At 46.0% G+C, this 25,070-nt stretch overlaps 1 protein-coding gene across 1 annotated transcript in view; it reads right to left on the reverse strand.

Moving 5' to 3' along the window:
• Window positions 1-847: 847 nt before the first annotated feature.
• The window catches only part of LOC104513647 (carbamoyl-phosphate synthase [ammonia], mitochondrial-like), a gene marked incomplete at both ends in the record, with an annotated part of 31,774 nt that continues 7,551 nt past the window's right edge, over window positions 848-25,070 (reverse strand). Inside the window, 10 exons of the mRNA XM_010157078.1 lie at window positions 848-937; window positions 2,153-2,260; window positions 4,135-4,212; window positions 7,258-7,333; window positions 9,614-9,681; window positions 10,059-10,253; window positions 15,603-15,784; window positions 19,395-19,458; window positions 20,023-20,088; window positions 21,921-22,062. Of these exons, the coding sequence (XP_010155380.1) occupies window positions 848-937; window positions 2,153-2,260; window positions 4,135-4,212; window positions 7,258-7,333; window positions 9,614-9,681; window positions 10,059-10,253; window positions 15,603-15,784; window positions 19,395-19,458; window positions 20,023-20,088; window positions 21,921-22,062 (1,069 nt within the window). The remainder of the gene's footprint in view (window positions 938-2,152; window positions 2,261-4,134; window positions 4,213-7,257; window positions 7,334-9,613; window positions 9,682-10,058; window positions 10,254-15,602; window positions 15,785-19,394; window positions 19,459-20,022; window positions 20,089-21,920; window positions 22,063-25,070) is intronic.

Raw genomic sequence — 25,070 nt, forward strand, 5'->3', positions numbered from 1 at the left:
TACACTTGCCCTTACTGAATTTCATGGGCAGCTTGAGATACAAGCACCCTGATGTTATGCAACTGAGTTTCATCTGAAAACTAGAACTGAGAGGAATCCAGAGCTCACTTTAGAAAGCATGTTCTTTTTCCATGGTAATGGCACTTCATGAATAACTGGGCTATCAGTTACTGACTTTCCTCATCTATGCGCAAAGTCCTCCAGTGACCCAGGCAAGAAACAAAGTCCTGCATCCTGCTGAGAAGCACACCATGGAGTTCAGCACCAAAAGAGGAATGGCTGCGACAATTGAGTGAAGGAGGGCAAGCACAGGTTAAGACAGAATGGAAAAGGGAGTTTATCTAGGGAAAAGGCAAGCACAGCTGAGGGAAAGCAAGGAAGGAAAAACTCCCTTCTGTCCTTGTGTGGAGTTCCTGAATAACTACATGTGAAACAGAAGAAATGTCAAGTCCATTTGTCTCAACTAATGCCCCAAACAAGATCTTTCACCAATTACACCTCTTCTGTACCAGATCAGGTTTTCCTCAGTCATCCTCTGCTCGCATCACTCTGAGCTCCCCCCACCAGGAGCAGAAAGCCAGCCCTTACCCAGAGAGGGTCAGACATCTGCTGTACTTCTGTTACTGATCACTGCCAGGACCACGCTATTTAGATTACCTGTTAAAGACTTACACACTTAAATTCTTTCACTTTCTTTCCAATGACTTGGAAGGCTTATTTTAATGATCAAAACAGCTAAGGAAGAGAGGATATCAGAGATCTGAAAGCAATGGCAGGGCCTGCAGGAACCATGCCCTAACTATCCGGAGCAGAGCCCAGCTTCCACCCACAGTCACAAAGCTCTTACCAGCACGTCGTTGCCTCGCACCAAAAACTGAACGTTGAAGGGACCAGAGATGGCAAAGGCATTGGCAATCTTCTTTGTAGCGTCTTTTACCTACGAACATAAATAAAGTGAAAATATTTATTTATTTATAATATATGCATACACAAGTCCCACAGAACAGACAGCATCATGGCAACACATCACCTCACACGTGGATTCCTTTGTGTGTCACATATCTCTGCCCTAGCATTTTTTTTTAAAATATCGCAACATTTTGGCAACAGCATTATCTTTCAGAAGCAAACACGTTTAATTTGCCTGGTAATCTAGAGCTCAAAGTGCCATTTGAGGACAGTAGTAAGAACACAGCTTTGTGTGCGTGTGAGAAAGCAAAGGAAAAAGAGCTAAAGACAGAGACTGAAAACTTGCCCTGTCCATAACAATCCCTACGCTGCCTGCTGGAGCCTTTACACCTTTCTTGGTGAAATAATGACTAATGATGTTTTGCCATTTGAGACTCTCTACTTGGTTTTACGAGGGTTCCAAGTCTTTCAACAACACGCCCGCCCCATCACAGATCAGCGGGAGGCACACCAGCAGAAATACTCTGGAAGAAACTGGGAGAAAACACTATGGAGTCTTATTTTCTAGGTTTGCCAAGAAATCACATGCCATTTCAGCACCAGTGTTTGAATAGCTTTGCTCCAGGAGATGACCGTTTTCAGAAACAAGGCCTTGGACGTTCTTGTGGAGTTGGAGCACAGGCCATTATATTACAGCTCTTGTTAACTTCCAAGCAAATCCTTTCCAGGAGGATATCACAGTGCATTTCACTTAGAAAATGCATTTTGACAATTAACTCTGTATCACTAGGCTTATTCCTGAAAAGGGAAAAAGTTTAGGTAAGGTTGATTCATCCTGATATCTTTTCCAGAAAAGGCAGGCAGCTGGAACGTCATACACCTGATCTAATCATTTAAGGATTGTGGGAAAGGAGGAAATGGGAAGTGAACTGGGGCATTTATATGAATTAGACACTTTTCTACTGCTATGGTTGCTGGTCCCGAACCGATGTAACAAAAAATCCAATGGGTCTGCCAGCGTGGACATCTACTGCTTAAATTAACGGGATACAGTTCAGATGACCCATGTGCAGTATAGCACGAGGGGTGCAATACCATCGTACATCTGCAAACATCACGCTGGCCTTTAAAAACACTGGCGCTGTGAGTTCTCCGTTGGTGACCGAGTTCTCCCAAGCAAAGAGGGGAAGCAGACTCAAGCTCTCATGTCCTTTTCTCTCTTCAGCGCTAGTGCAACACGTACCTTCTCCAAGGCTCCCTGGCTAATAGTCTGTGTGGGTAACATGAGGGTGGCATCTCCCGAGTGAACGCCCGCATCCTCCACGTGCTCCGAAACAGCATGTGAGACGACCTGCGCCCAGTAACGAGACAGCAGTTAGTCACCTCGCCTCCGCTCACGCACTGTCCACCCGCCTCCACGCGCTCCGCTAAGCACAGCCCGGCAGTCCCCTGCACAGACACCTCTCCCAGAGGGGACGCAGCCAGGGGAAAAAGGGAATCACCCAACACGCTTGGGAGGCTCGGCCTGAAGCAGACACAAGGCGTATGAACATGGCATCATGTCAGTGTCTTTCACACTGCAGCTAAGCAAACTGCGACCGTGATAAAATTAAACACCAAACTACGAACATGATAAAACCCACCACGGTCTGAAGATCCTAAAGCTTCCTTCCTCTCTCAAACATACATAACCTCAGAGGTAAAAGCTAACTGGGCTTTAAACCATCTCTCCAAGTTCTCTTGCCACAAACACAAAAAAGTTGTCATTCCCCAACAGAAACAAGTACAGACTAGCGTCATCAGTATTTTTTTTTCCTCCCATTCTTTTGTGGTGTTTTAATCAAGCAGAAAGGCAGGCAGGGGAAATTCAGGCCTAAGGATTTACGCTGAATGAATTGCATCAAGGTGAGCTACCTTGATACCAAAAAAGTGACCTTGTCTGATGGCTAAAAATGAAGACTGAAAACAGAATATTTCTGTTAAATGAGAGCTTTGTGACTTTTGGTGAGAACTGTCTGTGGTTAGCAATGAAATGCAATGTGAAGCTGTAATAATAAAACAACTGTGGTAATAGCATAACTCACTGTGGCGGGTTTGTGTGGCAGGGTTTTGGGAGCCAGGTAGAGGCCACAGGGGTGGCTCCTGTGAGAAGCTGCTGGAAGCTCCCCAGTTCCAAGTCAGACTCACTTCTGGCCATGGCCGAGACCATTAGCACCTCTGTGATTAGTATATTCCCCCCGCAGCCCGTGGTGAGAGGGCAGGCTGTGCCCTGCAGCCATGGAGGGTCATGGGCGGCAGAGACCCCCTGCAGCCTGGGGAGAACCCCACACTGGAGCAGGGGGATGCCTGTAGGAGGCTGTGACCACCTGGGAAGCCCACACTGGAGCAGGCTGCTCCTGAAGAACTGCACCCCACGGAAGGGATCCACACCAGAGCAGTTCAGGAAGAGCTCCTGTCAGAGAAGTTGGTGGAGGACTGTCTCCCGTGGGAGAGACCCCAGGCTGGAGCAGGGGCAGAGCGTGAGGATCCTCCTCGGAGGAGGAAGCGGCAGAGACAGCGTGTGATGGGCTGACCCCAACCCCCATTCCCTGTCCCCCTGCGCTGCTGGCAGGCAGGAGGGAGAGAAATGGGGAGCAAAGCTGAGCCCGGGAAGAAAGGAGGGGTGTGGGAAGGGGTTTTAAGATCTGGTTTCATCTCTCATTGTCCGACTCTGATTTGATTGGTAACTAATTAAATTGATTTTTCTTCCCCAAGTCGAGTCTGTTTTGCTCGTGACCATAACTGGGGAGCAATCCCCTGTCGTCCTTGTCTCGCCCCACCAGCCTTTCCTGATATTTTCACACCCCCCACACCACCGGGGCTGGAGCGAGCAGCTGCGCGGTGCTGAGCTGCCGGCTGGGCCTAAACCATGACACTCGTGCTGATACAATCCTGACAAAAGTAACTTGTGAAGCCCGTGATTTGTGAATCCAGTAAAAATCACTCTAAAGGATTCAACCACATGGTTAAGCAATGCTTAACAAAAATATTTACATGTATACAATAAGGTAGGTTGTGCTTTTCAAGCATGATGTTTTGAACCTAAGCTGAATTGATCTTTTCTTGTTTCTCTACTCTTCTCAGCACAAATCCATGGCTGTATAGTTAAGTCATTCAAACCACGCACTTTTGCAAATTTCTGATCCTGAAAAAAAGTTTAATATTAAAGAACAGCAAAGTTCTTACCCTTCCTGCCTTGGCCACAGCATCCATTTCCACCTCACGGGCATCTTCAATAAATTTAGTGAGTACCACAGGGTGATCCTGTCATCAAGACAAGACAAAAGGAGAAAATTTTTATCTGAAGATATTTGGGGACCATCCAATCACTCTGCCATTCATCACTGGAAAAGCTTTGGAAGCAGAATCTCACAAGACCGATCTATTCATATCCCTGTGTCCACAGATAAGTGAACTTCGGGCAGATCATGCCAAGTTTCCCTCATCATTTCTTTGCAAAGCCACTGATGCATTAGTTTGGGTCCTCCATAATGTCACCGTGACAGGGAAATCTGGGGCAAAACCACAAAGAACTTTTAGGTGAGACCATTGTAGAAAGAAGACAGTGGGACACATGCATTGATTCAGTGACCTCTGATCCTGTCTCTCAGAGATGTTCCTTACCTCCACGATCTTCAATTCTTCCTTCCTCTGTGCCTCCCAGTCACCTCACAGGACATACTGCTTCACAGGGTAATTGATTCTTGGAATACTTGATGACTTTGTATAGTGGCTGTTTGCCACTTTAAAGTCATATATTTTAGGCAACAGATGTATTCCTTTCTCATTTCTCTGCCTGGTTTCCTAAGTCTCCCTGGGGGAAGTTACCACTAATTATAGCTGGCCAGGAATAACCTGTCCTTGACTCTCAATACATTCCCTGGTATACATGGTTTTCCTTCCTCTCCTTCCTACTTCTCTCTGGGATGCTAGCACACACTCCCCACCCTTTAATGCCTTTTCCTTTCAGTCACCTGCTCCAACAAAAGGTTAAAAACCTTATCCACATTCTTCCAGGCCAGCTTTATGTCTCAACATTTTACCTGTCCCATCCACTATTAACTGCCTGTTATTTATTGGAGAATAAAATGGAATAAATGACAGTCTGTGCATGCTCAAAAGGCTCCTCTTGAAAAAATATAAAGCAACTCCAGAAGTTACAAGACACAATTCCTTACATTTATCAGCACAAGGGTAAATTCACCAGCAAGGACAATGCCGCAGCCTACACCATTTCATAAATCTAGTGGCTTGTGTCCTGTAACTTTCTGTCTTGCTGCAGTTTTTCACCAGAAGATTTTATACGTGCATACAACCTTGTTTACTTGGATCTGTCTCAACTCGCACACAAAGTTTTGTACATTATCGACAACATAAATGCCATAATGGCACAACACCATAACAGCAAAGTAGCTAAAACAACAGAGCAACACCGGTCAGGCACTTTATCTGGAGATGCTCTGCTGGATGGAGCAGAACTAGGTAAGGCTTTGTAACCAGAAAAATGAAGCCTGTGTCCCAAAAAGATGCTCGTGTTCAGTTTTATGCTGACAACTAACACTGCTAGTACCCAAAGACACATGCTGTGTAATGTTTGTCATGTTTGCAGCAAGCATCAGTGCCTTATTTGTGTAACAGAACTGGACATCAGAAGGATCCCATGGGAACATCCACTCTTTTCTCCAGAGATACATCACGTATTGCCAAGCCTCTACAACTTCAACTCCCAGCCAGGCCTCTTGTACCAGGGATGACACCTCTCAGCAACAAAGAGCAACATTGCCCAGTGCAAGTCAATTGAGCTGTGACAAGTTAAGCTGACAGTGTCACTTCCATGGGCTTCAGCCTCTTTTGGGCACCCATCACCATCACAAAGCCATCCAGCAGCATGAGAGAGTCCTCTGTCCCACTGAACATGGCTTGGGGCTGCTGCCTGCTCTGCTTCTGAGAGTGTGTGGGGAAACACAAAGCAGGGGACTTCATCTTCAGTGCAGAGAGAAGCCGGGTGTCTGGGGAGGATGAGCATTGCCAGGGGCCTGGTTTCTACCAGAAAGGTTGACCCTTCTGAGAATTATATATTTCCTTCTGACAGAAGAAACAGTGGTACTCTCCTGCTTTCAAAAATCCCTTTAAAATTTGTCAGAGATGGTAATAAGTGGTCTGCTTGCCTCCATGCTGCCTTGAAGTATATTATTACTTTGCATGGTATCTCCTTTTCTTCCTGAAATGCTAAATTTCCATCATTTGCCTCACTTAAAAAAACACATGGTTTTGTTCCTGTTCAAGATTTAACCACCTAAGAAATCCCCTGAGTAAGCAGTAGTGTCTCTGGCTCCCACAGCCAGTTGTGTTTGCAGACAGATCCTCTGACTTATCTGTAACTCCAAGATTCCTGTGACAGTAGTGTTTATGGTGCTACAGTATTGTTCTGAACAGTGATCATCCAAAAAAAGGGGAACCACCCTCAGAAGTAAACAGACCAAAAGGCAAGGCCAAACTCACAGACTGATAAAAGGTCAGATTTTGTATGTTCTTCAATCAACCTCAATTGTTTTATTGCCTCCTCTTCCCATATCGTCATCTCTCAAAACATCCCTTGTACAATAAGACTGATAGAAGGTACAGAAGAAATTCAGGCTTTGATTTGTTTACTATGTTCTGAAACGTTCTTGGTTTGGGGAAAATTGCTCACATTTTTCTTTTCTAAATTTCAATGTACCAGACGAAATTCTTCCCTTTGCTAGAAAAAAAGACACTTTAAAAAATCCACAAATTAGCTTTTGAAAAATATTTAAAATGAAAACCAGAGCTTTCACCTTCTGCTTACATTCTCTGCAGATCAATAATCCCGCTGGATTAAGAGCAAACAGGCAGCAGTCCTGCTTTTGTATCAGAGGAAAATGGAACTCAGTACATGATTTGGAGAGTTAAATGTCACAGCAATATCTTGCTAAAAAAAGGTCATTGGTGAGAGAGAAGAGGCCAGGATGAAGTTTTCAGGGATGCTCCATCCCTGAGAGTGTTCAAGGCCAGGCTGGATGAGGCTTGGAGCAACCTGGTCCAGTGGAAGGTGTCCCTGCCCATGGCAGGGGGGTTGGAACTGGATGGTCTTTAAGGTCCCTTCCAACCCAAACCAGTCTGTGATTCTATGTGTTCCTGCTAAGGAACAAACTGAGGACTGGCTCCTCCCCAAATAAAGAATGAAGAAGACACAATACAGAAACAGAAGATATGGAAAACACAGTACAGTTGAAAGAAATACAACAAACAAACAAAAAAAAACCACAGTAGCAGGGGAAAGACTGGTACCTGAGAGACTCTGGTGGCTTCTGCTAAGAACTTCTTCATTTCCTCTTCAGTGAATACTACATTCATCGCTGAGCCACTGTGAGAAGTGCAAAGGAAAGAGATCAGCTTCCCTCGTGGCTTTAAAGGAGATGGCAGCGTCAGACACCCCAGCACAGGGTTACCCACTACTTCTGTACGACAGACCAGCCAAGCAAGCTCCTGACTCAAGCCACTTGCTCCGCTCTTGACTGAAAGAAAGGCAGAGCTCATACCTAATAAACCTCCTTTATACTTTCTAAAGATAGGTGACCCCAGAATTGTAATGAAGAATCAAAGAACTGCCGTTGCGCAGCCTTATCACTGCTGCCAAATCCCCTTTCTGCCCTGAGCCTTTACGCTCCCCCTAAGCAGGAGATGGCTAGTCAGCCAGTGATGGTTGTGACACTGCCAACGCAGATGAAAACGGGCTCTTCTTTTCTGGCCACCAGCCCGCCAGCCCCACTGAGGACCCAGGTGTGCAGGTTAGCTGCGAGCTCAGGACAAAACGTGCTTTGCTCCCTCGCTCAGTGTCAGATGAAGCAAGGAATGTGCAGGCCCCTGGTGATGGCTGTGACACTGCCAACACAGAAGAAAACGGGCTCTTCTTTTCTGGCCATTTCAGTGTCCCTCTCCTAACGCCTTAGCCCTTAAGGGAGAGGCACAGCAGATACAGACACTGCATCTGAACACTACTTTGTAGTGTAGCTGTCAGTACTACCAGAGGGGGATCTGGGAGAGCATGGGTTGAGAGTCAGTGATTCAGGTCCCTTCTGAAGACAAGAATCTTTCCTAAAAGATGTTAGAGTGGTAGCTTCCCCCGTTGATGGTCAGCGTCCCCTCTGCTTCGGTGGGCAAGCACGCAGAGGCTGCAGGGAAACGTGAAGGAAGGATCTGTCCCACAAAATCGGTCGCTCTAGCCTAAGCTAAATAGACACAAGTACCTAGGTGATTTTACTTACCGGACTACCTCTGATGTAAATCAATAGAGTTCAATTAAATCCATGGACCTATGTCTGCTGCACCTTGGAGGATGTGAGCTGGTGCACACCGTACATAACTAGTGGGGAAATGCATTTCGCTTTCCAAGGCAACTGGCAAATATTAAAGGCTGGGTCTGTTCAAAGGTTGACGGAGTCTAGCTGTGGACCTGCTGCTGTTCTGCAAATAGAGGCCAGACAGGGTGCTGTGCTAGGGGTTTTCACTTTCTATTTCCTCAAGTTTTACGTCCTCCAGTGCCACGTTTCTCCCTGAAGTCCCCCTAACCTGTTCCAAACACTCTTTAGCAAATACTTACAATGAAAAGGGCCTAAACTGAATTTAATACGAAGGGAAACAGCAGGCTAAAAGTAGCGTTCCCTAAAAATCTGGAGAATTACATCAGAATGTAATGTAAGAATTCTCTTGATCTGGGTCCTGTTTTTTTACGTTTGCTTCACAGCCCCACTGCAAGCTTCAGAAATGGGATAGAAAAGTCACATTCAGCAGTCTCTTCCAAAGGATATTTTCTCAAGGGTTGAACACACAAGAAATCATTCTCCTTTTCTTTTTTTTTTTAAATAGATTACTTTTTTTCTCCCCTGAAAATGAATGCTGTGCCTCTTCATTCTGATATGCGTCTCTTTTTCATATGAAAAGGATCCCGCCTCCAATTTATCTTCACTTGTAAACTGTGCCCAGCAAAGTGCCTCTCTGTGCCTCGTCACCCAGCTATGAAGAAACGCCTCGCAGAGAACAGCGATCATTCAGAACGCGTGAGCTTGCTGTGTGCGCACGCTGGCGCAGCTTCTTCAAACCCTCGAGCTGTCGGAAATGTGTGGGTCTGTACAAGGTCTGTTTAAAGAGAAGCAGCTGCCGCAGCATTGGGCCATAAAACATGCCTTTAGGCAGAGAAGCTTAGCAAATAAGAAGCTGAATTCAAAAGACGTGCTGTCATTTTTTGAAAACAGATGCCAAGCCCGATAAATGGCCTCAGCACGTTCCCTTCTCTTTTTCCTGGTGGCAAACAATCTTCTGGCTTAATTGTACAGGTAGCAGTCTCAGGAAACTTCAGGAATATCCCAGATGGCTCCTACTTTCGTCCTTGAGACGTGAAGAAAGGAAGGCAGCTAAACAGGCTTTCTTATGATCACCTTTGACGTGTGCCTGATGGACAAAAGGGATCCATGGGCTTCCTTTACTGGTTTGAGCAGTTGTCCCACCTGTTAAGACGGGCAGCTTCATGCCACACGCACCTAGCCTAGTGTTTGCCACACACACCCTGAAATCACTCTCCGTTGTCTCAAAGAGGCTTTTGTAGTCCACACCCCCGACCTGATGAGCTGTGGTGGCTGAGCCTTACCTCAGAACATAGGAAGGCCTCAGCAAACACGGGTAACTCACAGAGCTTGCAAATTCAACGGCATCTTTCTAAAGAAAGGGAGGAAAAACACGCTGTGAACAAGAAAACATTTTTAAGTCCTACCAAAGTTTCAATTCTAACTGCCTTTGCGCTTTACTAACCGTTAAGATTGGATGAAGGAGGAGAGGGGGAGAGTATTTTCCTGGGTGTATACTCCATGTTGTGTAAAGGTGATTTAAAGACATTTCCTTTCCAGTTTCCATCCCACACCCAGTGATGCTACAGCATCACTTTACAGGGATCAAAAAGTTCCTCAAAACTGGCAGTAAAAACCTGTCCAATGCCTAAGGAATCTTGAAATGTATCAGTAAGGCCTTCCCTCACAGAGCAGATGTTCATAACAACCCTGAGCTGCTTCATTTCCCAGATGCATATCCCAACTTACCAGGGTGCTGACAGCCTTCCAAGGAGCCTGGGCCACACGCAGCTCATCCAAAACGGCTGAGAATACGGCACGATCTTCTGCCTGGCCAATCTGCAAAGGATTTGTGCCAAGGATCTTCACTCCCCTCTGGTGCAGTGGCACTGCCAAATTATTGGGAATCTGCCCGCCTACAGAAATAATGCAACCACTGCATCCCTGTTGGCAGAGAGAAAGGAGCACAGTCATGTCCAAGTTAGCTTAATGTTAAGAGCTGTTATAACAAGGAATCCAACATTCAGATTACATCACTTTTCAGGTTGCTATGGGCAAAGGCAGATCATAAATTGTGCTGACCCAGAGGCACTCAGGCTGCAAAGTATGAGTCAGAGTGTGCAGCCTCTCTAACCCAGCAGTATCTTCATAGAATCATCACAGACTGGTTTGGGTTGGAAGGGACCTTAAAGATCCAGTTCCAACCCCCCTGCCATGGGCAAGGACACCTTCCACTAGACCAGGTTGCTCAAAGCCTCATCCAGCCTGGTCTTGAACACTTCCAGGGATGGGGCATCCACAGCTTCTCTGGGCAGAGAATCTCTTCCTTGGTGTCTCTCAACAGACAGCAGTACCTTGAGGTCAAATTCCCCAGAAACCAAAGAAATCTGCAGTGTTCACATGCCTTCTGACATCAAGCCAAGATTTTAGCTTCTGCTAGAAGCACAGACTGTTACCCTGTTTTCATGCCATGTTTAGGTGCTTCTGCTTTCCCGGCGAGGATAAGCACTGAGCTGACACACGCTCCTTTCCTTTGCAGAGGAAGGGCACTGCACTATGAAAACATCACGCCCTCACACCAAAACTCAAAACTTCACTTGGTGGGGTCAGGTATCCTCCCGTGTTCTTCTACACACGTGGAGCTGGGCACCAGCACTTCCACCACGCCCACTCCCCTTGCCTTTGGACACAGCAGCGTGAACAGACCACGTGTTTTGGGTGCCCTTTCTTTCTCAGTTCAGCTCTTCCAAGAAAACAGCCTTCCCATGCTCACGGTCAGAGACTGCCAGAGTAGCAGACATTCACACTAACTCTTGTGTACTACAGAGTTGCAAGGCAGTAACCCTCAGCAAAGAGACAATAGGAAACAACTGGGGTTTTGTTGTTGTTGTTATTTGCTAAGCAAAGACCCTTTCCTAGCCCCAGATGCCAGCCCTGACGGAACGCTCCCTGCTGACCCCTTGCTGGCCTGTACAAAGCAGAGTCTAGTTCAACAGAGCCCAATCCATCAGACAGCCTGTGGTGGTGAAACACTCCAGATACGCTTAGCCCTGTGTTTTAATTCCTCCTCACTATTCCTGACTATCTCCTCATTTCTGGTAGTGCACTCAATAGTAACACGTATTTCACCCGAACTGTCGTATACGCTCATTTCTATGCAGGTTATTTGCAAACACCTCACTGCCAGAAGCAGAGGAGGCAGGACAGGCAGCCCAGCACCCTCCAGCTACAATGGCATCTTTCATGTTCTCCAATGGGCGACCACAACGTTGTAAGTGAGGAAATAATAAACAGCAAATAACCGGAGACAGACGAAGTCGCTTGCAAACACACATCCTTCTTCACGTGCAAATATGGGCTTTGTTTTCTTTTCACATAGAACCCCTAATGCTTTCAAGTACAATCTAGTCTAGTGTGAAGTTTTTCAATTGTAGAAAAAGGCCGTAGAGTACCTGCAACAGTTATGAGGACGTGAAGATTGATTGTTTAGATTGTGTAATAACTGAAGATAGTTAAATAATGGACACTTTACTTCCAAATTAAAGCTGGTGAGACTTTGCCCAAAGGAGAATCAGGCCCACAGAAGAGCTGCAGTGAAGGGCTCTTCTGAAGCAAATGGGTTTTACCCACCTCTAACAAATGAGAAACATAAATCAAGAGATCCGTGGTTTGGCTCTATCTTTCTGAGTATCAATGTTCTTTTAATTAACAAGTGTCTTTTTCCTGAAGAAGGTTAGCCCCACTGGCCTTCCTGGAAGAGGAACTTCTTAATGAGGGATTCAAAGGGATTTAGAGTGGCAGATCTGTTAGCTGAGAGCAGGATGGACTAGAAATGATTGAGGAAAAAGCAGATGATAAATGCCAGTACAAACCCTGCTCAACTTCAATGTGGTTAATCTCCTATCATAATAAAAAGCCACTAAAAAAAGCCTGGCATTGAGCGAGTGGCCGAGCAGTGCTTAGTTGCCAGCTGGGGTTAAACCACGACAGGCGTTTAAGCAGCCCTTATTATCCCAAGGTCTAAAAGATTATTATTTGCTGCTAATATACAGTGTTGGAGACAATTTTTTTCCCTTTCCCCATGCAGTCACTTATGGGGTGACGTGCTGGCCAACAGCAACTCTCTGAAAGAGCTTAGGACAGGGAGTGAAAAATGCCTCATTACTAGAGTGGAGCAAGGACAGAGGCTGTTTTGTGCCTGCATGGGTTTGTCTCATGACATCGGAGCTTGCCGTCTCCAACTCAGAAGAAAAATCTGTTCCTTACTGCTTCCAGACTCATGCAAAATACAGTATTTATCTCTAGTCCCCAGACCCCTTATCATCCCACACGGACAAGAACCAGGCGGTGAATAACACAAACCCCTCCTGCAGCTTGGAATGGTTCGTGTTTGATAACAGGTCAACCTAGCTGTGCTGCCAAGGTCAACCAACACCTTAGTCTACCCTCATGGTATCTGAAATGCGAATGTCCCAGCTAACGGCTTCTCCTTGGTTGCCACTTATTCCTTCCTTCAAAACAATTCTACTCACAGAGCCTCTATGTCCCACATACCTCCTGCGTCAAAGTTAGGATGGGGTGAGGAACTCCAGCCCCAAGGAGCCACAGGAGATGGCTTCTTCAAGCAGATAGCCAGAATCATATACTCGCTTTTACTCAGAAAGAACCATAAATTGAGACCCAGCTGCAGCAGCCTTCTTCCTTTACAATTCCTGTTACTTCCCAAAGCGTGCTCTGGCCCCAGGAGCAGCCCGCTGCCCCACTGGGAAACGGCAGCAGATAGAAATAGACCCCACTGCATATCACTTTGTCATCAGCCATATTTTAACTACAAAGAAAATTAATAACATCCTTGCCACTAGACATCTCCAAAATACACTCTATACATAATCTAGTGAAAGAAGCCTAGAAAGAATTATTTTCTCCTTTATAACGAAAATCACTATTTTTATTACTACCTTGCTTTTATGTCATTAGAAAGAGAGTTGGGTTTTCTTTTTTCCTGAGTTTGAAAACAAATTAGACCATTAAAATTGTACCTAAGAGCCTCCTTTAGTTTTATGAATTGTCTCAAAATGATCCTAGAAACTGAAAAAGAATCAGAAGAGGCCCTCAAGCAGATAGATATTAAAAGAGAAAGGGAACATCTTCTCTGGAAACAAAAAGCCAATAAATTTGAGGGAAGGATTTTTACTATTTTTAATTATTGTCCTCATAGACTACCCCCTAACTTTGCGCATTCACAGTAAATTAAACTTCCCTCCGATGCAAAGCTCCGTTGTGCAGAGCTCAGTCTCTGGTGAGCAGCTGTGAATGTCGACTGGAGAGGGAAAAGGGGGCAGAAGGGAGCGAAAGAGGAGGGAGGGCTGAGCACGTCCCTGTGAGAAAACTGTGGAAAGCTGTGAGCAGCTCTTGGTAGGCAGGTTGCAGTCCCCTCAGGCTCACTGGTAACCTCGCCCCCCAACATTGCCCGACTTGTCTCATCCAAAAACCTGGGACTAGTCAGTGCCCCTGTTTATTGGTGCTTAATAGCTGCCCAAGGTTTGCTGCTAATCCTAACAACATCTGGGGGGTTGATGTACCATCTCTACTGAGATCAAAGGGCTGTTTGCTGATGGTTTTACCTACGGTTCGCCCATAGTCCAGGACTTTGTGAGGTATCTGCTGCTGTTGATTGTACATTGGAACACTAGAGGAGGCTAACGAGCAGGAGAGTTTAAAAGATGGGTCCAAAATCATGGCGCTATCCTTGCTTTGTATATGAAGATGGTTATCTGCAGGATTGGGGAGTGATTTCAGATCCTGAATATTTAACTTCATAGTTTCCTTAGGGATTGACTTACAACTGCATTTGCCTGAGGAAGTATTCTGTTAACAGGATATTAGCATTTGGCTCACTGGTTTTTTTTAAAAAATGGCACATAGCAAATAGTGTATTTTAGACTAGACTCTGCTGGAGGCCTGGAGCCTGTCCCCAGGTCTGCCTAGGCCCTTCTGCGTGACTCTCTGCAGCCTCTCTACTCCTCAGTTGGAAGGGCTCCCTACTTGCAAATTAGGCCTAATGATACCATTTCCTTTTGTCACTACTTAAGAAAAGTGCTCTGAAACAGCTGAGTATTTATTATTCATCTCAGGATTTAGTAGACAGCACAACCCTAACTTGGGAGGTTTAGGCTCAGGGCTTGACAACTTTCACACCTCCAGAGCAAACATCAAATAGGTTGTTTTCATACCCAAGTCAGAGGAGCAAAATCCTCTGCAAACGCCCAGCATCTCTCTTCTCCCCCTTTTTATTTCCACCACCTCAGCTCCTGCTTCCGCCTCCCTGCCCTCTCTCCTCTCACAATCACTTTTTCACAGAACCACAAAATGGTTTGGGTTGGAAGGGCCCCTAAAGACCATCTAGTTCCAACCCCCCTGCCATGGGCAGGGACACCCTCCACCAGACCAGGTTGCTCCAAGCCTCATCCAGCCTGGCCTTGGACACTTCCAGGGATGGGGCATCCACAGCTTCTCTGGGCAACTTGTTCCAGTGCCTCACCACCCTCTCCGGGAAGAATTCTTCCTTATATCTAAGCACCTTTGAAAGCTTCAGCTACAAATCCAAGATGACTGTGTTACCTGTTAGAAATCAACATTTTCCATACTGGGACCAAGTGTTTACATTATCTATCTTCTCATTCCCAAATCTGTCTGGGATTCTCCATTTCTTAGGATCAGCACTTCTGAGGTCTTCAAAACCCCAGACAGACAAGTGCACTGTCTGGATCCAGAGCTGGGGCATGTTTTGGTTTGATGGCAATTCCATTGCCCCTTCCTGACCTGCCCGCCAGCCTGCCGGATCATATCCGCCACACTGGAATACAGTGGCAAAGCCAAGGCTGCAAGTTCCGGAGCACATGTTAGTGTTATGTATGTAAGTTGTTCTACTGCTTCAGGGGGAGTACTTGTGCTTAAAGTCAAGGATATGCTTAAGTGCTAAAGCTCAGCACCACAAGGGCAGAACAATTTGTGCGATAAATGACTGTGCAGCAAATTAAATCTGCTTGTAAATATTGCACAATATGGCATCTTGCAAAATAATTTAATATTTATTTGGCATTCATTATTGAGCAGTCTGCTAGGAACATCAACGATGTGTAAAATGCAACATTGGGATCCAAACCAAACAGCTTTTGCTAGCAAGCTCTCCCCCCTCGCCCCCAGCTGCTCTGCCAAAGCAAGCTAGTGACATGAATTTTGAAAAGTTTGGTTTGCTTCGTGGCTTTTTACTGTGCTTCTGCTTTTCTTTACCTCATATTGGTAGATGTCCAGGATCCTTTCCAATGACAGCTCCTCAAAGTACAGTCTGTCACACTCATCAAAATCTGTGCTCACTGTCTCCGGGTTGCAATTCACTACAACGGTCTTGTTGCCAAGCTGACGCAGCGTGCGGATACTGGAGACAGCACACCAATCAAACTCCACGCTGCTGCCTGCCAGGAGACAGAAAAGTGGGTAAGGAAAGGAAGGATGCAGAGAAGAAAACATAAACAGACGTTCTCAGCACTCAAGCTTAAAAAAGAAGAAGAAAAAAACCAAACCAGCATTGCCTCCTGTCAGCTCAGAGCACGAAATCTCATTGTCCTCCCATGGAAGCTAATCATCCCCAAGTGGGTGCCTCCTAGCACAACAGGTAAGTTGGCTCAGCTGCTGAGGAGTGACAGGCCTCTACCACATCTGTCATCCCAGGCACAGAAACACTCGTGTCAGCTCCTGCTGCCCATCCAGCCTCCAAACCAACGCGCTTTGAGGTCATCGTAAGAGGCAGAAGCGCAGAAGTGACCAGATTGAGTACCCATTATCAGAAGACAGCGCTGTTGACTCCCAGAAACACAAAGCATTTGTACAGAGATGGTTGAAAAAAACAGAAGACTGAAGTGTTTTTTATCTTCCAGAAGAGCAGAGGATGGCTAACTTAATAACAGAAAAATTACAGCTCAGTGGGTTTGACCTTCCTGTGTGCTGACTCTAAGGCAAATCGGCAGAACAACACTTTTAGAGCTGCTCTGTGACCCTTTTATCCTTGTTTAAAGGCAACACTGTGGAGCAAGCACACTGTAGTGCCCTAAGCGAGCACCATGGCTACCTCTAAAGGCAAGAGGCACAGAGTCACCTGGTGCTTGGGTGAGCACCACAACTGGGTGCTAGGTCTTGGGCAAGCTGCAGGACTTGGGACTCATGCAACGCCAGAGGCTTCAGGCAATGCTGGAGTCCAGACTTGCTCTAACAGCTACTGTCCCATAAATTTCTATGCTCAAACATCTAATAGGGGTACCATAAACAGAGAATGATGCATACTAAAAAACATCATTAAATGGTTATGCCTAGTCTACAAAAAAACCTTGGCCTCATCATGATGTGTTCACAGTCATTACATGATCGTTAACCACTGATATCATTATTTTTATATATAATTGTGCGCCAAGATACATTGGAAATTCAGGCTGTGCTTAATTGCTGCCTCCACCACCTAGTCACAAACAGCTGGCTGTCACAGGTCACTCGCTGACAGGCACACAAGTTATTTCCCTCCTTCTGTCAACCTCAAAACATGCTTCAAAACCCCACAGAAAAGAGAGGGAAATCAAATCTGAAACTGGATGTTTCCCAGCAGGGTCACCAGATGCTCGTTCACTTCTTGTGTTCCACGTCCATTGTTCAGGTACCCTTATACATATAAGAAACCTTAGCTTTGGGACACAGCAGTCAGCTGGAGTCCCCATCTGACTTCTTTAGAGACAACCTGGGAAAAGAGCTGAAGCATACTCCAGCCACATCCAGTAACGGTCCTGTCCAAGGAGTGGGAAAAGGGAGGACAGTGAATAATTGGTGGTACTAGTAATGACTGTTGTAACATAAGCAGACACCACTCCTCTGAAGATAATTCCTACATTAACGCAGGCATGGTTTTGAACTCATGGTCAGGTTTTAACCGTGGTAGATCTACATGCACACCTACAGAACACTGCTGGCCGGTGCAGTTGGTGGAAGAGCTCGTTTATACTGCTTTCAGGGCTGACCTTCCCACAACCAACCAACCCTCGTCCAAGGAGTGGGAAAAGGGAAGACAGCAAATAATATTAATATAATATTATTATAATATTACTGTTGTAATATAAGCAGACACCACTCCTCGGAAGATAATTCCTACATCAGTGCAGGCGTGGTTTTGAACTCACGGTCAGGTTTTAGCCGTGGTAGATCTACATGCACACCTTACAACCTACAGAACATTGCTGGCTGGGGCAGTTGGTGGAATAGTCCATTTATACTGCTTTCAGGGCTGACCTTCCCACAACCAACCCGCCCTCCCAGGACAGGAGATACCCTCCTGGCAGCAAGCATTGCCTGGAACATCTGAGGAACAGCCCCACAGTCACACGCCGCAGCTCAGGCTCTCAGTGAGCCAGAGGCCATACGTGTGGGTGTGTGCAACTGCATCAATTCATATGTTTCTATTTGGCATATTAGTTAACAAGAAAACTTAAAAAAATTAAAAAAGACACTTCAGTTTGAATAAATGTTTTTTCTCAATACAAAACATAGCATGACTTTTTAAATGAGCTCACACTTACCCCAAATAATTGTATTTCTTTGTAAAAGTGTCAACATATTCAAGATTTCCCTGTAATATACTTCAAAATATTTTCAAATAAAATTCATAAGGTTGTTTTTTGGTTTTTTTAAATCTAAAACTTACTTTTCACAAAGGAAATAAGATTCTTATTTAAGAAATAAAAAAGTAACCTCACATGTTTAATTTCCATCCCAATGATTTAGCCCTTTCTGACCAGTTCCTGTTTTGTAAATGTCAGTCCCTGGGGAACACTAAGTTGATCCCACTGAATTATGATTACAGTTCTGAAAGCACAGAGGTACAGCACACTGCCTTCAGAGGATAACAAAAGGCAAAAAAATCAACTTGGCTATTGTATCTAGAAGAAAAATCTTTTGGAGGCGCAAGGAATGGTTTCCTGTAGCAGCCTTTATTTAGTTACAACCTCCTCCAAAGATTGTCTTGACCTAATCAAAGCCACAGAACAGGTAAGGCCAAGATCAGACCTGTATGGCTAATCTAAGCAATTGGGAGTTTTAGGTGAACAGGGCAAAATATCTTCACACACATTCGATGAAACTACTGAACAACAATGTGGTTCTCTCCTGCTTGTTTTTTGTAACCATGCTACACCGCACGCTGACTGGCAGAAGCGTTCACAAAAAAAATAACCGTAATCACGGAGCGTTCCTCCTGATTTCACTCATCTCAACACTCACGCTGGAAACTGAGTTCAAAGAGACACATCCTACAGACGGCAAGAGGAGTGTGGCACGTGACCCGTCCATCCAAGCAAAACAAATGGATGCAGTTTTAAACCTCAGCTATCAAAACCCATCCCCACTACTTGCGAGATGCAGAGCAAAATTATTTCTGAATAACAAGCTGTTTTTTTCTCGTCAAGAACTGCAAGCTACATGGAAGGATCCATGAATAGAAAAAGTGAAAGTCATCATACACAGAATCCAGCAGTCTGTCTATCCCATGTTCACAGCCCGGAGGAAACTCTTATGCTGCATAACTGAGTGGGCTGAAAAACCAGCATACAGAGAATTGCTTACACAAAAGCAGCAGAAGACATCAAAAGGCTTCCATAGTCACCTACACTTACAGTAGTAAAACGCACTGTATGTACCAACACAGCCATGAGCTGGCAGTAAAGCAACAAGCTCCTATACAAGGTATCATGTTCTCAAGACCTTTACGTGTGCAAAAAGTAAGCCTAAAAAAAGTCTCTAAAAACTTGGTGGAAGTCACAACTAAGTGACAAGTGAAAAAGGAATAAAATTCTCTTCTTTTCTCCAGGGCATGAAACGAGCTCTCCAAGCAAGTGTAAAAGGCAAACCTTGTGTTAGGAATTGATGTCTTGTGCACTGTGCTCTGGAGGCTTTTGTCACCGTATGAGAAGAAGAACAAATGAACCACAAGAATATCCAAAGAAGGCTCGAGGGTGCAAGGAGAACAGAGGAGTTGTAAGAAAGATTTACCTATGTGATATGGTCCACAGCCCAACACCATCACTCCACAGTCATCAAATTTTACATCGTGTTCCTGAGAAGGCAGGGAGAAAAATCATTAGGATCTGGACTCCGCAGCACTTAACTCCGTGCTTTTCAGGATAAACAGTTTCTGGTGCTCAGCCTATATCCAACAGTGCGATCCTTCCGGGCTCAAGTCTGAGCTTGTTTACTGCAGTGTAAATCAAGTGAAACTCTACTGGAATTAGTGGTGCTGCACCCAAACCAAAGGAGACCCAGCACCTCTGGTCTGACTATCGAGCAGCCTAAGGTGCTGTTAAGCTTCACCTAAAAATGAATGCTAGGGTGAGATGAGTGAAGCAGGAGTTCTGCATTCCCGGCACCGACCTGTGCACAGAGGATGCAAGCACAGGTGAGAGAGGATCGTAACAACACAGGGGCACTCACACTAAATGCACAGGATCAGTATTTGAGCAAGAGAAAGTTCCAGGCTTGCTGCAAGGGCATCATATGTAACACCATCCAAAATAATTGCTACAGAGACAGAGACATCTGCAAGATGCCCAGAAATAACGCAGCGTAGGGGAAAGAGATCAGACTAGACAGCAATGAGACTGTTGTTTCCAAATGTGCCTACCTGCCCGTTGTACGTGATGTAGAGGTAATTAGTCACCGCTGGGTATTCTGCTGCCAGTGTGTCAATCTGTATGGGGAAGAAGAGGAGGGATTGTGACTTGGCCAGTGCAAGATTTGTTCCTACATGCAGGTGTTTGGGGTTTTTTCTTCTCCTTCTTTCCTTTTCTACTCCTACTCTGCCCTATTATTTTCCCATCATGTCTTTCCTCAGAAGAAGGTGATCTGAACTGCCATAGGATGGCAATGCAGCATATACCTGGACTTCCCCCAGACCTTCCTGTTCAGTCAACAGGAGACTCTACCACCTTTCTAAGCTGCAGATTTAGCTCCACACCTCTTTCGTAAAACACCTTCACAGCCCAGGAACATTTCCCATCCACCTCTTCTCGCTGAAGCCCTCATTCTCTAGTTAGTCTGGCAGCATTAATTACACGGATCTCCATTCCTCCGGATCTCCTGTCCTTTTTAGCTGCGCTGTCCGGGATCTTCACGCTATAGGCTTGACCCCACGTTGCTCCCACACTGAATACAAACACACACACAGTACCCCTCTGAGGTCATGCCAAGTAGCAGCCAGCAGCACATGTACTGCATATTTATGTCACAGCATACCTTGCGCTTTGATAATTAACGGTACACAAACCAAGAGCAATTGTCAACCACCCCTTGTATGTAGTTTTCAACAATTTCTTATGTAATTAGTTAAGAGAGAGCCCAGAAGAATAATTTGCCTACTAGGCTGTTCACAAACTATGTGTCAACTCCTCATGGCACATTAGACATGGTAACTAGTCCACCTAGGTCACCAGCGACTGCTGAAGTTCCCTGAATGAACAGTTGAAGCATTTCTACACAGAGTACTGAACAAGGAACAAAATTAAAGCTGTCCTGACATGAATTTTTACATGCTACACCACTTAAAAACCTGTCCAATCTTCAAGTATTTTCAGGAATCCCCACCGGCTGCCCAAATCCTTGTGAATAATGAAGAATGTGACTTATGTAAGTGCCTGCTGCTCATTACTGTCGCTAATGCTGCAACTTGTACTTCACGGCTCAAGAAGAAACATATGCTTCGAAGGCACAAACGCAGGCATAAGCAGAATGACCTTACTAGGGGTACCTTGGCACACAAATCAATCCAGCACCGCAGTGCCATATGCTGCTGAAAGAACGCGGTGCAAGACCAGGCACATTTCCGTGGGCCAGGTGAGGGCACGGAAGGAAAACAGCAGCTGGGGAACAGAAGGAGATTTGGCACCTGGAATTGGGCCTGAGGATACAGATGGGCTCTTTCAGAAACATTCAGTAGTTTGGGTTGGGTGGGTTTTTTTTTTCCCTTTAAGGACAAAAACCAGCTGGTGGCAGTTTAATACCAACACACCTTAAAGGCAGCAGCAGAACACCTAGCAAAGCACTGGTGACACTGCCATGAATACTAGATGAGCTCATTACGCTCCTGCTGTCACAATGAATAGCAAATGAACCCGTAACAATAGCAGACTTCAAATAAAGTATTGCCCTGTAAAAAGTTACTACCAAGAGAAAAGACATGTTACTCTTCTCATGGTTACACCATGGTGGGCCAGCATTCACCGCCTTTTCCTGGAGCCAGAGAGCTGTGTTTCTCCCTCAGCCACACAGAATATGAACGTGAATATTCTGAGTCTCTCCCTGGGGATTTTCATGTCCTTACCTTGATGCCTGCAGTGCAGAAGTAACAGCTTCATGGGTGAAATCTGTTCTCCTCTACTGTCAATGTGAAAACTCCCATGGATGTTAACAGAGCCAGGGGTTCCACTGGGTTTACCTCAGCTGTTTCTAAGGACATGGAGGTCTGTCTCCTGCTCCTTGCACCCTCAGAAATCCCCACCACGAAGAGCAATGCTTGTCACGTACCTGTTTCACCCAGGGCACAATATTCTTCCTCAGTCTCAGTTGATGGGACTGGACTTCAGTCAGCCTCAGGCATTTCCCAATCTGTCTGTCTGAGAACCCGATCTGTTTGGCTCTCCTCAACGTCTCTTCTGGAACAGTTTCACTGGAATTAAATAAGAAAAACACCTCTGCATGAGTTTTTACAGAAATACTTAGAAGATACATAAGTGTTTGTGCCTTCCACGCCACACAGAGTTGCTATAGGATCATGCACATAAAGGCAAGAAGAGGAAGAGGACCCAGCTGAGCTACGCAATCCTCATACCTAAAAGATCTATTTGCACTGGATGCCCCCCAAAAATATGTCCACAGGCAGACTGCTGACGTTAGGAAATGAAACACTTTCTTCCCTTGCATTTTGGGGACAGGAATGAGTGACTCATGACGAGGCCCATCACCTCCCAGGCAGCATTCTCCACCAGCCTACTACAAGGTCACCGTATCCAAAACTGCATGGTCATTTACCATTACAGCACCCACGGGGTGGAGCAATTCCTTTCTTGGATTCAGTATCCTCACAGCAGCCCACTCCACAGAAAGGCATGAAATTCCTGAAGCTGTGAGATGAACCACTCAGGCATAACTGTCCCCCAACCCTGCTGAGCTGGGGGACAGCTTCCCTCAAAACACTACAATTTGCCCCAAACCAGACCTCCTTTCTATTGTTGGGGATGCTCAGTCTGCCTTCAGAAATGGCCAGTCTTTTGCAAAAGCACCTGAATTCAGAGATTTGTAGTAGGAATGACCTTCAGAGGCTCACACACAAGATAGGTTTTTCCTTCTGACAGTCTCAAGTATACTTTTTTTGGGATCTTTTGTGCTGCTCCTTGCATTATGAAAACAGGGAGAGAGGGATAGACAGGGCAAAGCAAGCAGGGGCACCTTCTTTGATTTCATGTTTGCCATCAGGGTCTCTCAATACTTCCATATGTTCTTGTCTCCTCGTTTTGTTATACAGGAGACCTAATTTTTGCTGTTTATTCCAAATGCGTTGCTCTCCCCAGCCACCTCTGCAGCTCAACTTTCTTGCCCATTTTGCTTTTGATTTTTTAATTTTCTCCATTCCCCCTTTATTCCCTCCACTTCTTGCTCTCGCACACTATTTTTCTTCCACTTTGGTTTGACTCCACCTATAGCCCTTATAGTTTCTGCCTGTCTCTGTTTCTAAGCTACCTTTTCCAAGCTTAGCTTTTGCAAAAACATAAAAATGCCTATGTATTTTTATCAGCACTTCTGCTTTTCATCTTCATTGCCAAGAGCATCCTTGCCTACCCAATAAATCAATATTTTATGAGGAAGCAAGCTCTGAATCAGGAAAAAGGAAATGATTAACAAACAAGCAATTTTCCTAAATCAGAGCTTTTGAATTACGTTCTTTGCTTGATGGTATTTTTAAATAAATAGCATTATGTTATCTGAGTGGGAGGAGAGGGGTAAGGCCACTTTATTGGAATGTGTCAGGAAGCTAAAGCATGAAAGAGAGACAGTGGATTGGATTTTCCACTCTGGCTTAGGCAGCCCTGCTGCCTCGGTGAATTCAGGTTGGCATCAAACACGCGAGAGTCACAGAAGTGTCAACCCAGCAGTTCTGAGAGCAGACCTGGGTACCAGACACCCCTGGGTGCAGGTCCCCGCGTAGATGGGTTTTCCCCTATGAATTCCCCAGTGGCACTTCTCCTTCCCCCACGTTGTGAGAACAGGGTGCTCCACCTGCCTACAGCAGCACAGCTGGCAGACAGGGAGGGTGTGCAGAAAGGAAACGCTGGCTGCAACTGCTGTCCCCGGTGCCATGTCCCAGCCCACTGGCTGCAACTGCTGTCCCCCACGCCATGTCCCAGCCCAGCTCCAACCACCAGCGGGCTCTGCCCTCGGGCACGAGTACCATTGACACACTTCATCTTATCATAGAACCATAGAATGGTTAGGGTTGGAAGGGACCTTAAAGATCATCTAGTTCCACCCCCCCTGCCATGGGCAGGGACGCCTTGCACTAGACCAGGTTGCTCAAAGCCACATCCAGCCTGGCCTTGAAGACATCCAGGGATGGGGCATCCACAACATCTCTTGGCAACCTGTTCCAGTGCCTCACCGCCCTCTCTGTGAAGAATTTCTTCCTGATATCTAATCTAACCCTCCCTGATTTCAATTTGTACCCATTCCCCCTTGTCCTATCACTACAGGCCCTTGTAAAAAGTCCTCTCCCAGCACCCTTGTAGGCCCCCTTCAGATACTGGACAGCTGCAATGAGGTCTCCTCGGAGCCTCCCCTTCTCCAGGCTGAACAAGCCCAGTTCTCGCAGCCTTTCGTCATAGGAGAGGTGCTCCAGCCCTCTGATCATCTTCGTGGCCTCCTCTGGACTCGCTCCAAGTGGTCAATATCCTTCTGATATTGAGGGCTCCACAGCTGGATGCAGCACTCCAGGTGGGGTCTCACCAGAGCAGAGTACAGGGGCAGAATCACCTCCCTCAACCAAATCCCTCGATCTTCCCCACGACCCTCCACCAAATCACCCTCCTTACTCCAGCAGACTCTTTGCTTGTGTCAGAAGGAAACAGTCCTGCCTAATTCAGCAGGTTGAGCTTCCCAGGGTTTGGATTTAGCTCTGGATGTGGAAAGTCTTCCCACTTCGCAGCACCGCGGTATGTGAAAGCCCGCGGTTCCCACGCGCTAACGCCTCCACCACAGAACTGCTCTGCTTCTCTTCGGCCCTCGCGGCGCGGGGGCAGGACTTCCTGCACAAACCGTGAACGCCAGAGCTGAAGGCACGGATGGGTGTCTACAGGAGGAAGCACAGCAAGCAAAACCTGCCGATTCTCCGGCAAAACAGATGCTAGGTGTTACGAAGAACGCAGCCATGTTAGATTTCTCTCCCAGATTCAGCATTCCCTAAGTACGAGCGAGCAGACCAAATGACCCCCAAGAAAATGAGCCCGTTTCAGTGCAGCTTACTCCCTTGCTCTCCCTCCCTCCAGCCTCGGAGACACACCTAGCTGGCTGTCATTTGGTTACTGACAGAGAAAGAAAATTGCCTTCACTTGCTGCTTGTTTGAATTCAAGTTTTTGTATCTCATTATAACAATATCAGTCATTGCCCCCCCCCCCCCCCCCCCC

The sequence above is a fragment of the Eurypyga helias genome, unplaced genomic scaffold (assembly GCF_000690775.1).
Source record: "Eurypyga helias isolate BGI_N326 unplaced genomic scaffold, ASM69077v1 scaffold14958, whole genome shotgun sequence".
In the NCBI taxonomy this organism is placed as follows: Eukaryota; Metazoa; Chordata; class Aves; order Eurypygiformes; family Eurypygidae; genus Eurypyga; species Eurypyga helias.